The 12,542-nt window shown below is 33.1% G+C and overlaps 1 protein-coding gene across 1 annotated transcript; it reads right to left on the reverse strand.

The window, feature by feature from the left end:
- Positions 1 to 6,711: 6,711 nt before the first annotated feature.
- Positions 6,712 to 12,182, reverse strand: LOC128188322 (pancreatic secretory granule membrane major glycoprotein GP2-like). The gene is made up of 5 exons (XM_052859302.1): positions 11,009 to 12,182; positions 10,524 to 10,774; positions 9,022 to 9,057; positions 6,920 to 7,913; positions 6,712 to 6,803 (listed from the first exon to the last, which is right to left on the reverse strand). Exons 1-4 carry the CDS (start codon positions 11,512 to 11,514, stop codon positions 7,765 to 7,767), a joined length of 942 nt encoding a protein of 313 aa, XP_052715262.1. The 5' UTR covers positions 11,515 to 12,182; the 3' UTR covers positions 6,712 to 6,803; positions 6,920 to 7,764.
- Between the last annotated feature and the right edge of the window lie 360 nt (positions 12,183 to 12,542).

Below are 12,542 nucleotides of genomic sequence, written 5' to 3' on the forward strand. Positions count from 1 at the left end.
TTCTATGTCTCCTCGTGGCAAACTCGTGCATTCATTTATACCTTTTTTACATTGCAAGAGGACAATCTAAAAGAATAGATAGCTTGATAAAAAGCGTTCAACTTCAACATACCAGTAACGGAAAGCGGGGATACCGGAAGCGGAAGGCCTTTGTGACGGTGTTTATGCTGGCTTTTATGTCCACCCTGTGTTGGCTACCTCATCTATTTGTTGTCTGTTTTGTTATATACTTTAAGATGGGATTCATCTTTCAGCAAGTTCTTACAGAGATTTCGTACGTTCCAGTTCTGCTGAATTCCGGTTTCAGCCCGGTTATATTCGGATATAGAAATCGCCACTTCCGCTCGGCCATTAAAAGTCTTCTCTGGCGTGTGAAACACGAATGTGTCTAACATTTTAAAGACAATGCATAAATCCCCTCCTCAAATAATGCATTGCATGTATGTAAGTCGTGAATTTAAAAAGAACAGTATTTATATTCTCTAATCATTTTTGTGAATATATATTTTATATTTCTTTTATTTTAACATGTATTTTTAAGTACTTTTACATGATTTACATCGGTATCAATAAAATGCTGTTAATTGTTAATACTTGTCGTGTTATAAGTTCATATGATGCCACTGCATCTCTTACTGCATAAACAATTTATCAAGTTAAAATAAGATAAAATCAGTAATCCATTTGCATATCATGGCCAATTTGTCTTAAAGCACGGTCCAGAGTCCGCGTCAGTTTTTCTTACCCGGCCTAATGGGAGAGGATCGTACATAGTGGTCGGGGTTTTCGTCAATAGACATGAATTTCTGGAATTAGAATTATAAAATATTTCTCTCTGACCGCTGTTTTTAACGTATGTTTTTGTTCATCCCTTATGTAAAATTTATACTATAAACTAATAAATACCAGTAATCATTTTCAAAACTGTTTAAATGAAGTTCGGACATTTGGCATGACACACAACGTATTTTCATTATAATACTTGTACTATCTGGATGTTCCCAGTTCACCGCTTTCTGGTTGTTGACAACTTTTGTGTAAAGTATTTGGTAATTTTTATGTACGCAGTCGTGTCAGCTGTCAAAACCGTACAAAAAGGTGGCGACCTTATTTTTCTACAAATGTATGTTTTGGGCAAAGAGAGTCTTCATCCAAATTACCGCATCTTAACACACCTTGAAAATGCAAATGAGTCTTCGGATTTAGTTTACAAGTAAAAAAAGGTAATTTAACATTTTAATTTGGGACACACTACCTTTACACACTGTAAACACTTTTTTGTACAATTTTTCATCCACGTTTGACAGCCATGATTATTTTAGAAAATCATCCCTTTCTTCCCAAGTCAAAGGTTTATGATCCGCACCTCTTAAATTCAGATATATGTTGTTCTAAAAGTCATTTTTCAGCATTATATGAATTATAGGCCTCTCTCTCTCTCTCTCTCTCTCTCTCTCTCTCTCTCTCTCTCTCTCTCTCTCTCTCTCTCTCTCTCTCTCTCTCATTCTCTCTCTCTCTCTCTCTTAACTACTAACATTTGGTGAATAAGTTACAAAACTTGAAATTCGAAATAAAAATTTCTTCCACGTAGCAAGTGTAAATCATCATGATGGACATTCAATTTGATGTCTAAAATTCATGGAATAAAAAAAGATCTACCTCGTAAATATTACGAATATCTCTGCTATATCTCGCATTTTGGCTTTATAACCCCAGACCAGCTGGTTTCTCGATAACTAAATTACATCAGATGAGAAATATTGTTCTCAAAATGTCTCCAAAGGTCTCTCAAAGTAGCTATCAAATACAAAGCTATGATAATAAATATTTGTTAGCATATCATTTAGCTTGATATATTTATCTGATCCATATTCATTCCTTCACAGCCGAATAACGATTATTTTGTTTCCTAATGCCAGATCTGATCTTTGCAATTGTTTTAGAGAGAGCATTCTCCGCAAATGTATGATGAGATTATCCGATCATTTTCATGAGAGAGAGAGAGAGAGAGAGAGAGAGAGAGAGAGAGAGAGAGAGAGAGAGAGAGAGAGAGAGTACTTTAATACATGTACAATCGAAATAACTGCTCTCTTTTGTGAAGAAAATAACTTTAAGTTCACTATATAAGTATATTTTTCTTTATTGTATTCATAAAACTATTATACAGATTTCGTGAATTAGAAATACTATTCGTATTAATCTTAAAAATGTATTGTATCCAAATAATATTTACACTAAAAACACTCCACCAATTACCAGTAAAATGAAACAATTCCTTGTTTTTGCTGGTTGTTTATTCAAAAATGTACGCGAAGGTAACGAACATTCAAAATATTTTGTGCATGCCAATCTTTGTATCTGGTTAACTGAGTAAAGTTTACCTACACCTGAAGCAAGTTTAAGAAGAACATGCATATGAAAACAGGAAAGCCTTTAATTATGTGCGGTTTAGCATTTCCTGTCATTAACTGATTCTTCTGCAATCCCCTAGTGGAGGGATGTTGGGTTAATGTCCTACCTAATCGGTGTCCACGTATACATACCCGGTATGGAACGCCAAATTAACATATATTGATATATTTACATTTTCCAGTGTCTTTGCCTGTGACAACATTACGTATCGATTTTGTACTATAGTCAAACTTCGTTATCTCGAACTAGATGGGACTGTTAAACAATTTCGAGATATCCGAGTATTCGAGATATCGAGGGTAAAATACTTAAAAAAAATAAGTGATTGGGACTTACAAATCACTTTGACATATCCATTGTATTCGAGATATCAGTGTTCGAGATATCGAAGTTCAATATATACTAGTACTTGAGGATTCGCGACGATGTGAGGATGCTTTTGTTGAAAGAGAAATGCAATGCATGTACTCAAGTTTTTCTTTTATTTTTCGAGTTTTTCTAGTTATCGGAAGGCTAACCTAACCAAATAGTCTTGAGAAGCAATCAAAAAGCGACAATTGGAATCGGAGAAATTTAAGGTGGCTCTATACACCACTTTTTGATGACGCAGTACGCAAAAAAGTAAATTTGGAAGAATGCAATTCCGGTACTGGCTGATTTAAACTGAGGCGAATTGTGTGGGGACTGCTCTTTTGAAAAATTTGGTAAATGAATAGATTGAATTTCATAATTGGAAAGTTCATTACTGACAAGTAATGTGGTATGTGACACCTTCACTTTGTGTCGTATTATTTATCGAAATAAACAATAAAATCAAGTATAATTTCTTAAATACTTATAGTTTCTTTCCCATAAGCGACGTATTACAGCGTAGCGCAGTTGGTTAGTGGGTTCACTACCTACCTGAAGGTCATGAGTTCGAATCCCGCTGAGGACGATAAAATTTTTAATTTTCAAAAATTTTCTAAAACGTATTTTTGGGTTGAATTCTGTTTAAGAAAATTCTAAACCGGTGAAAGTATTTCAATTATAATAAACTTTAATCCACATTAATGTCGACAAATATTCCTTACGATCTTAAGGGGATGGGAGGGTGGCTTTGAATTTCTCTCAGGTTGGAATACATAAATCCTATAAGTTAATTTTCCCCTTTATTTATTTGATTTAGTTTTGCATTAAAGCGAATTTATTCACTTATATAGGCCAATAATGAAATATCTATGTATTTATCATTCCAACATGATATTTAGGAAATTTTCTTCCACTCAGAAATGAAAAGTCCCAAAGGTGTTTGGGCCTTGGGACTTAGGAACAATAACTCTTACCTGAGGAACTTTCATTCCAAATAAAATTTAAAATATTTTTTGTGTTTATTTGCAATGATTTTCATTCAATTTTTTATGTCACATTTATTAAAATACATTTCCTTATAACATCAAGCAGCTTTTTCAGATGATTTGTGAACAGAGTAAGAAAATATGAACAATTATGTTTTAGGGAAATACTAAAAAAAAATTGCAATAATAACATTTTTGAATGTTAAGAAGTGTTATATTTTTTTTTATATGTCCGAAGGAAATATTTATCATATGACAAAAAAATTCTCTCAATTTGTTAGTAGTTAACTTTTTAAAAATTATTTTACAAAAACACGAAAAAACATTAAAAAATTCTTTAAAAATACTTATCGTATCCCTATCATCATTTTATTATTTGATAAGTATATGTTTTGTGGTCTTCTAATGAATATTGGAATAAACTGTGGGTGTATAGAGCCACCTTAAAACGGAAAGTTACCGTTGGTTTCTCTGCAAGGGTCCGTTATGACTAAATAATCCGATGGACGATTTCAAAAGATCATTAAACTCCGGAAAAGGACAGAAAAATAAATTATATTTTCATATAAAAACAGGAAGTTAAAGTAAACAACACAATGTAAGATTATTATATTTCATTATTATTTTTAAAGAAATACACAGCAAGTTATTTGTACGGTACCATGTTTGTATTTTACATTTATTATAGAATCGATATGTCCATTTTTGTGGTGAATCATGCGGGATATGAACGTGGCAGCATTGCATAAAAAAAATCGTCTCCTATGGGACTTCACGGGTTTTCTATCCGCTACACTGCTTGAAAGCAATGTAACGGATAGAAAACCCATTGGTTCCGACGATGTGTAGATTTCGACCAACCGATAAACGGGGCGTGTAGATTCCAGTCTGGCTGTTTGAGCTATAAATTAACGCAATTATATCTTATTGATCTAGTCTGTGACGAGTTTAGGCGAATAAAATTTCACTTAAAATCGATCTCTTCGTAAGCCTTGTGAGGTAGAAAAGTTGATCAAGGTTGAATTAAGTGAAATCGGCGTAAACAAATTGTTTTGGACTAAATATCGATGATTAAGATGTGCTACTTAAACTACAAGTGAAAGTAATATGTTTAATATGCAATAGAGTGAGTTCACCGTGCATATGGCACGTGGCTTGGATCGGTCAACTTTGGTCAAACATATACAAATAAATGTGCATGTGTTGTTTCGTATATTCCTGAATTAGAACTAATGAATTTAATCATTATCAAGAATTTGACTATAAAATTGCCAAAGGAATAGTAATGTAGTCATCGTGAAACGAAGTCACACTTGTATATGTAATCAATAAAAATTTGGTTTCTATTTTTTTTTTTGGCACAAAAGCGTAATTTAGATGTTGTTCATTTGAGTCAAAAACCAAAAACGCACCATCTACCCAAAATAATTTTAATGTTTCGAAAGAAATTTAAATAAAATTTCTCGTGGAAATTTGATCAAATAATTTCAAGGCTATCTTCACTCCATATATTCATTTCACCATGGATCGGACACAAATTAACAATGAGTCGGAGTTTCCATTGCATAATTTTTTCTAATGATTATCATTTCAGGTGCGTATTCCTTTTAACATAATTTAAATGCATAATTAAATAATCTTTCAAAAAAATATAAGAAAACATTTCTACTCACACAAATCAAAATCGAAGTTTAAGGGATATAGTATTTTAAAAACAAAGTTCCTGTAGGTTCAGGCATGATAAAAAAAATTCCTCGCTGATAAATATCCCTTTAAACAGGAACATAAGTCTAAATTCTTGGCTGTAATTTTAAGGATTTACATTAACACAAATCTAAATATCAATTTAATAAGTTCATTTTTCAGAAACTCTAAAGAAAATATCGGGGTTTTTTAAAATATTATTGTACGGTTTTTCTATGCTTGTTAAAATAAATGCTGCATTAAAACAAGATTTATCTCTGTTTGGACGATAATTGATCGCGAATCAAAAGCCAAAATCAAAAGGTGTCCGATACATGGTAAAATCACCCTATTAAATCATTTTCTTCAATTCATTTCAGTTCTGTTGTTCTCTCAGAACCCATACAAATGGTACATGAATTACATGTCATATATTATATACACATATTTACAAACGAAGAGTCTGAAAGAAGATTAAGAGCTGGAATATCATGTTTATGAAGAACAGACAATCTCATAAGTGTTGAGTATGAAAACAACGTTATCATTATTATTTTTTTTAAGAAATTAAAAAATTTGTATATGACAAAAAAATAGGGAACTTGAAATTATTTGCTTCATCGTAATATTTCCTTTCTAAAAATATTTCCGACCAACTACAGTACATAAGTTTAACAATATTATATATGAGGGTTCAGATTTAGCATATAATAATGGTTCGGAATTTTTATTTGCCCATCCCACCCCAACTATATCATTTTCTTTGTTTTTCCCATATTGATCTTATTTTTATATCAATATATTTTTGAGTCGCATATGTTGAATAAGCTAACAGTCGATAATTTAATCTATCAAATTTGAAACTATGTTTAGCTAATTTTTGTGAATTTGGCGTGCCATAAAAACGACCCTCTGAAATGAAGAATAGCACTTTACTGTAATTCTTTGTTTTCTTTGTACAGATGAACATGTGAGGTTTATTCATAATTTTCATTTTGATTCAACCTAATCAAGTGCCCACAATTTAGAAATATATCTTGCGTCGTTTTACCCATATACAAAGTGACACAATCAAAAATGAAATATTTTAAGACTTTGAATTAAAACCTTAGGAAACTAGTCTGAAATTAACGCATTTTTTTCGTGTTTATAAAGCTATTCGTTTACAATCTGTCATCCTCTACAGTTTTGCAGATCATTTATCTTTTTAGGTTTATATCAATTCCAGTTATTCCATTCGTATTAATAAGTGAGATTAATAAATTTTAAAAAAAGACCATTCAGATAACTGTTTTTATTTCAAACAGTATTATACAATGTATATGTATATTCACAACGGCTACCCAATTTTCTTCGTATGCCGATCTGTATCTAAACGACGAAAAAAAACCCACAATATAGACAAACTCGAGAAAAATCAATAGAACATTTATCGGCGATTATCTAAAACGATTTATCTAGATTTTACTGTATTTAAAAGTTCTTACCATTATGGGCAAATAAATTTGCATAAACCTTCATTGGTTATGCAATTTCCGTTTTGACATATTGTGGATTTTTCAGAGCAAATCGCGCCACACGTCGGTTTTTTCTTCTCGGTGCATCTGCACGTTTTTCTGGAAATTCTCCTGCAATTCCTCCTTTGGCATCGCATGGTGTAAGAAGTATCACACGTCTTGATGCATTCCGCGTTGATTTTTGAAATTTCCGGATTATGTTTTTCGTATTCCAACTTAATGCATGTTCTGACGAGATCCATGAAAGTTTTAACGCACTTTTCAGGATTCGGCTCTTTTCTGCAATGCGGTATTGGGTCGTTGGCGCCGAATAGTCGGCATTTGAAAATCTTGTCCTCCAGTGTATCTGTTTTTTTGAAAATATTTGGGAGACAAAAGACCTGCCCGATGCCCACCAGTAAAATAAAAAAATATAACATGACTTAGTCACTTGTCCTTTAAAATCAGAAAGGTATCGGGAGAGACGAGCAAATATTTATATAGATGATTATCAACATCTGTTGTTTTAGTTTACAATATTGACTGGTATTGAGTATCTTTAGTTAGATATATACTATCGCAATTTCTGGCCAATTTCTGATTCAAATGCGTAGAATACTACAACAGTCACGCAATTTACATAAACACCTCTTAATTTCACTCGGTTTATACCCGATATCAAATATCAGTTTTTCAATCCTATTCACATCACAGATGTCCATGCACGTGTCAACTTTGTTTTTGTTAAATGAAAATGTCAAATTCAAAATCTGGCTAACGGTATTTTAATTTATAACAAATTAACCTCTCATTTACAGTAGATATGCAGACATTATTCAGAAATTGGTTGTATCATTGTCTTTTCTATTGTTTTTAAATTGTACAGAGTTGATTCTTCTCCTACTCAAGGCTGCATAGACGACGGCGACCATGGCAACCGTAGCAGACACGCCGGCGATGATGTTGGCAACGACATTTGAAGAGGCTGAAATTAAAAACAAATTTAAAGATATTCATTAATTGAATATTTTGAACCCCCACCCCCCCCCCCCCCCCAAAAAAAAAAAAACCCAAAACACCCCAAAACAAAAAAAATAATTCTAACAAAACAAAACAACAAATATAAACATGAAAATTGAATAACAGAAAAGTAAAATCTTAGCACAACATTCCAGTGGAAAAAGTGTTTATACATCAAAATATAAAACTATTGACAATTTGAACTTGCAGTCCGTGTGGACGGTGAAACGGATGTTGGTCAATCACGTCTCTTCCAAAAATGATTGTTTTTAATTTATAAATAATTATTCATACAAAGGAAATTTCAATGAGCACCTGATCTTTGGAAGACAAATCAATTAAGGTTGTTTTGAAAAAGCGCGAATAACAAAAGAAAAAGAAGAGAAAACTCCGTTCAAAGTAAATCTCTGTAAATTGAATTAATAAGTAAAAATTATACATGCAGAGATATAAACTGTACGTTATCCGCATGAACCCACATACAAAAAGTAAGCAATGTATTCAAAAGAAAAAACACTTTCTGGGGAAAATATTGGTCTTAACTCGTCTAATAGCTTTATAAAGTTTTCAAATAATCCATTCAGATCCCTTTAACATAGACCTATCAAGATATTAAGAGAAACATTTTTAATATCTAATTTTATTTCCGTGCATGATCCACAATTGGATAATTATTGCATGTTAATTTAAGGATATAGATATTCCCGGCCCACACCAGAATCCATACAGAAACTGCTTTTCACAATTTTCGGTTCTGGCTGATATTTTCATTCTTCACATTAATCACGTTGCCTGCAGTAAGTCCAGGAGTAGACGAGAGATTTTTATGTACTAGTAACCAATAGTGCATGCATATTATATATAAAATATGACTAATTACATACTACTGTAATGCCAGGGCCATGAATTCATAATTTGGATAAAGTATATTTGTTTATCATCATCATCATCTTCATCATTAAAAAAAAAACAATTCCTTAAGTTTGTGTGTTATTTTCACAGGATTGCAGAGTTTTTTTTTAACTTAACGTTATATGTACATCAAAATATACAGTACTGACCAAAAATCTTACCTTTCTGGGGATCGGGAATTATATGTAACTCTCTCTCTATAAGAAATGGTATAAAACTTGGTTACTATAAGGATCAAGAATTTCAATCAAGTGTTAGAATTAACAAAATGTCCATGGACCACGTGGCTCATCTGATCAATGATGTCGTGTCACGGCAATACATTGCTAATAAACACTTTATCATTAATATTGATTGCAATATATTGTCTATATTAATCTTAATTCCAAACAAACAACACTGATATATAAACATTACAATTTATATTCCCAAAATAAGAAGTCGAAAACGATAAAGGTTTACGGACGGACAGGAAGACAGACGGACGTCGGACAAAAATGATAAGAAAAGCTAAGGTGAGCAAAAAATGTTCAAAAGTTCTCAATCGACAGACAACAAACGATGAGGGTCGAACACGCATTGCAATACTTCAACTGAGAGGCCAAAGTGATGCAAATATAACTAACATTTCTTTTCAAAAATTGCCTCTCAACAGTTTGTATACATGTATGCAGTAAATTGTTGATTTTTAGGTTCTATATAAGTTTAATAATTGATACATATTGATAAAATTGGCAAATACACACCAAACATTTAAAAAGTGTTGTCCTTTTAACAAATGGTCCAAGGGTTATCTTAAGAGTGTGTCTGAGGTCCTGGTAAATTGTTATTGTTTAATCTTAGAATTTGTATGAAAAAAAAAATACACACTGATTGTAGTCAACAAAGGCCCAAACATACAAGGATAAACGGTATTATTTTATGGCACAACATGCCAACGTTTCAAGAAAGCTGCTGTCCGTGTACACGTTGTAAAAATATTATATGGCATAAAAATATCATAATGTGCAATGTATATGTTTTGATTAGTTGAAGGTTTGATCACAATAACATGAAACCATTTTTGGTTTATTTTGCCAGCAACACCTAACCGACTTTAGTTAGGTATATTGTGTTGGTAGGCTTTCAACTAAGAAATAATAAACAGCGAGTTAAAATGTTCACTAGGATATGAACTTGGTTGATCAAGTATTCAAATCCTATAAAACCCGAAGGGCTTTTCAGGAAATTTGATCATGCACATATAAAAACAAAGTTCATTTCCTGGTGAACTTTTAAAAATTGGTGTTAATTACCGGTACTTATATTTGCTTTTGAGAGAGACAAATTGTTCAGATTTATTAACATACTTGTGTTTTTTTGTTTGTTTTTTTTTATAATAACGCAACCGTTAAACGATAAGCACATTTAGTAATCAGTGTGACGTCATTAAAAAGTTCTCACTGGTATATTAACATGTTTGCTCATCAACAGGTTCATGTATGGAAACATGCAAATAATTATTTGCAATTGTCAATATCCTTTGTTTGTATTTTCTTAAAAAACTTAATTTATATAAGCATTTGCGTCATCTTATTTGCAACTTTCTTACCAACATATTTCATTGCATCAAAATACATTTGTACAACAGAATACGTACATGTATTTGGCATTTGGAACTTACCACGTTTAGTGACAAACATCAAAGGTCCCATAGAAAGCAAGTGTGACGTGTCAGAGCTGACGTCACGCTTCGTTCGTCTGCTGGGTGAACAATCTGTCGAGCACTGTGAGGAGTTAGCCAAACAGACGACCGCCTGGCAGTGAATGTACACTACATTGGATTGACTGGACGTAAACTGGAAAGTCTTCAAGCTGAAGCGAGCCTCGTTGGCTGGTGATGGAAGAAAATGTACAAAGTTGACCTTAGAGCACCTAAATGGAAGACGAAAGCAGTCCAGTTCATTACTGAGTCTAGCAAGGTTTCTTAACCATTTTGAGGCACGTTTGCTGAAGTCAACGATAATTATGTTTACAAATCAAACAACTTTCCCAAATGGAATTAAAAAATCGAAATGCTTCATTCAATGAATCTAGCAAGTTTTGGGAACATTTTTATGTCTAATTTTATTAAATATTAAGAAAATGTTTTCAAACAACTCGACTTGCCCGTTTTCTATGAGTGTTATAAATACGTTGTCATATGGTGTAGACGTTTTTGTTGCTATGCACGTATCAAGGTGTACCCCCAGTCCAGATGTGTCCCCTGTTGGTAGACCAACGCTAATGAAGATATCGGAGCTCAATTCAAGCTTCCGTGGCGTGCTGAGGTCGTTAAGTGCATGTTTGAACTGGTTCGTTTCATACTGTCGCATATCTATATCCAAGTGTCCAAATCGCTTCTCGTACACTCTCACCTGTTGTTTGACCGGTTGATATGAGGACATGGTCATTTCCGCTCTTGGATAAATGCACTTCACTGAAATTTCCGTAGGGGTTGTGCCAAAGTCCAAAACGGAATTTTCTGTCTTGAAAGGGTGGACGATGATTTTGTTCTCAAAGATCACATTACTTTGTGATAAGCCGACGGTCGTTCCACACTGGTCGTGCAATATTTTTGAGATGAAATGGGTCCCGTTAAAAGCAATGCTACAGTTTGGATCGAACCACGTCATTGATGATGTTGAATGTATCAGACTTTTGGGGAGAAACACTTCTATGTTTTCAGCGTTGCATGCAATGTCAGAGCGCTCCACTGTCACAATATTATCTGGAAAAAGAAAAACAGTAAATTATATCCGTATTATACACAAAAATTTAAAATATCATTTTTCAACAATAAAAGTATGTTAGTTATGAGGATAAAAGGGGGAAGGAGATAGACTGAAGGAAACAAGCAACGGTTCGCGATATGTTTCGCGATGCGGTTTTCTTCTGGCTCTTCTGTTTCTTTTCATCTCTTTAAAAGGCGCGGCTGAAAAATTACAGCAAAACATCCCTGGTATAATATAATACTGAAAAAAAACATTGCAAAATAATCTGAAATATCTACGTGCTTTAGATTTAGATTATATTTTTATCACGTCAATGAAAAACACCTAGTGCATTTGGTTAAAATAATGACAACAACAACGATTACTAATAAACAAAATAATGTACTTATCTTGTTCGAGTGAACACACGAGACCATCGAAAAACAAAAGCCATATGGATAATCTTCTGATGTTTGATGAAAAGTCATCCTTTTTATCGGTTAGCTCCTTGTGCCAGATAGTATGGTTACTATAAGTATACCCTCCCTCATAAATCGCCGAGATCCTCACAATGGCAGTGGGAACCTCTTATTATCGCATCACGATAACTCGTCCAGCTACTAGATACCGCCTCGTGACGAACTTTAGTTATAAAGTGGGTAAAGCTCCATTTCTCATTTTGAATACATGATGCAGTGAACAAACTTGACCCTTTCCTGTCTGTTGATGACTCTCATTTCCGAAAAAAAAAAATATATAATAAAAATACGTTTGATGTAAGAATTAACCCACGCCCGCTATTCTCTCTCTCTCTCTCTCTCTCTCTCTCTCTCTCTCTCTCTCTCTCTCTCCGTAGAACGCAATACAATTTTTGTGTGTAAAATAATGTTTTACGAAGTATTGTCAGACTTCTTTTAATGGTATATCTATCAATAAAAATAGCGTTTTAC

Source organism: Crassostrea angulata, chromosome 6, assembly GCF_025612915.1.
Source record: "Crassostrea angulata isolate pt1a10 chromosome 6, ASM2561291v2, whole genome shotgun sequence".
Lineage (NCBI taxonomy): Eukaryota > Metazoa > Mollusca > Bivalvia > Ostreida > Ostreidae > Magallana > Magallana angulata.

Bases quoted from the DNA above. Each gene is read 5' to 3' on its own strand.
- LOC128188322 (XM_052859302.1), bottom strand. From the start codon at position 11,514: ATGACGTGGTTCGATCCAAACTGTAGCATTGCTTTTAACGGGACCCAT. The intron at 9,058-10,523 runs GTAAGTTCCAAA...CATTTCTTATAG, and splicing joins GATGTTTGTCACTAAACGTG to AGAGAGAGTTACATATAATT. The intron at 7,914-9,021 runs GTAAGATTTTTG...TTTTAATTTCAG, and splicing joins AATTCCCGATCCCCAGAAAG to CCTCTTCAAATGTCGTTGCC.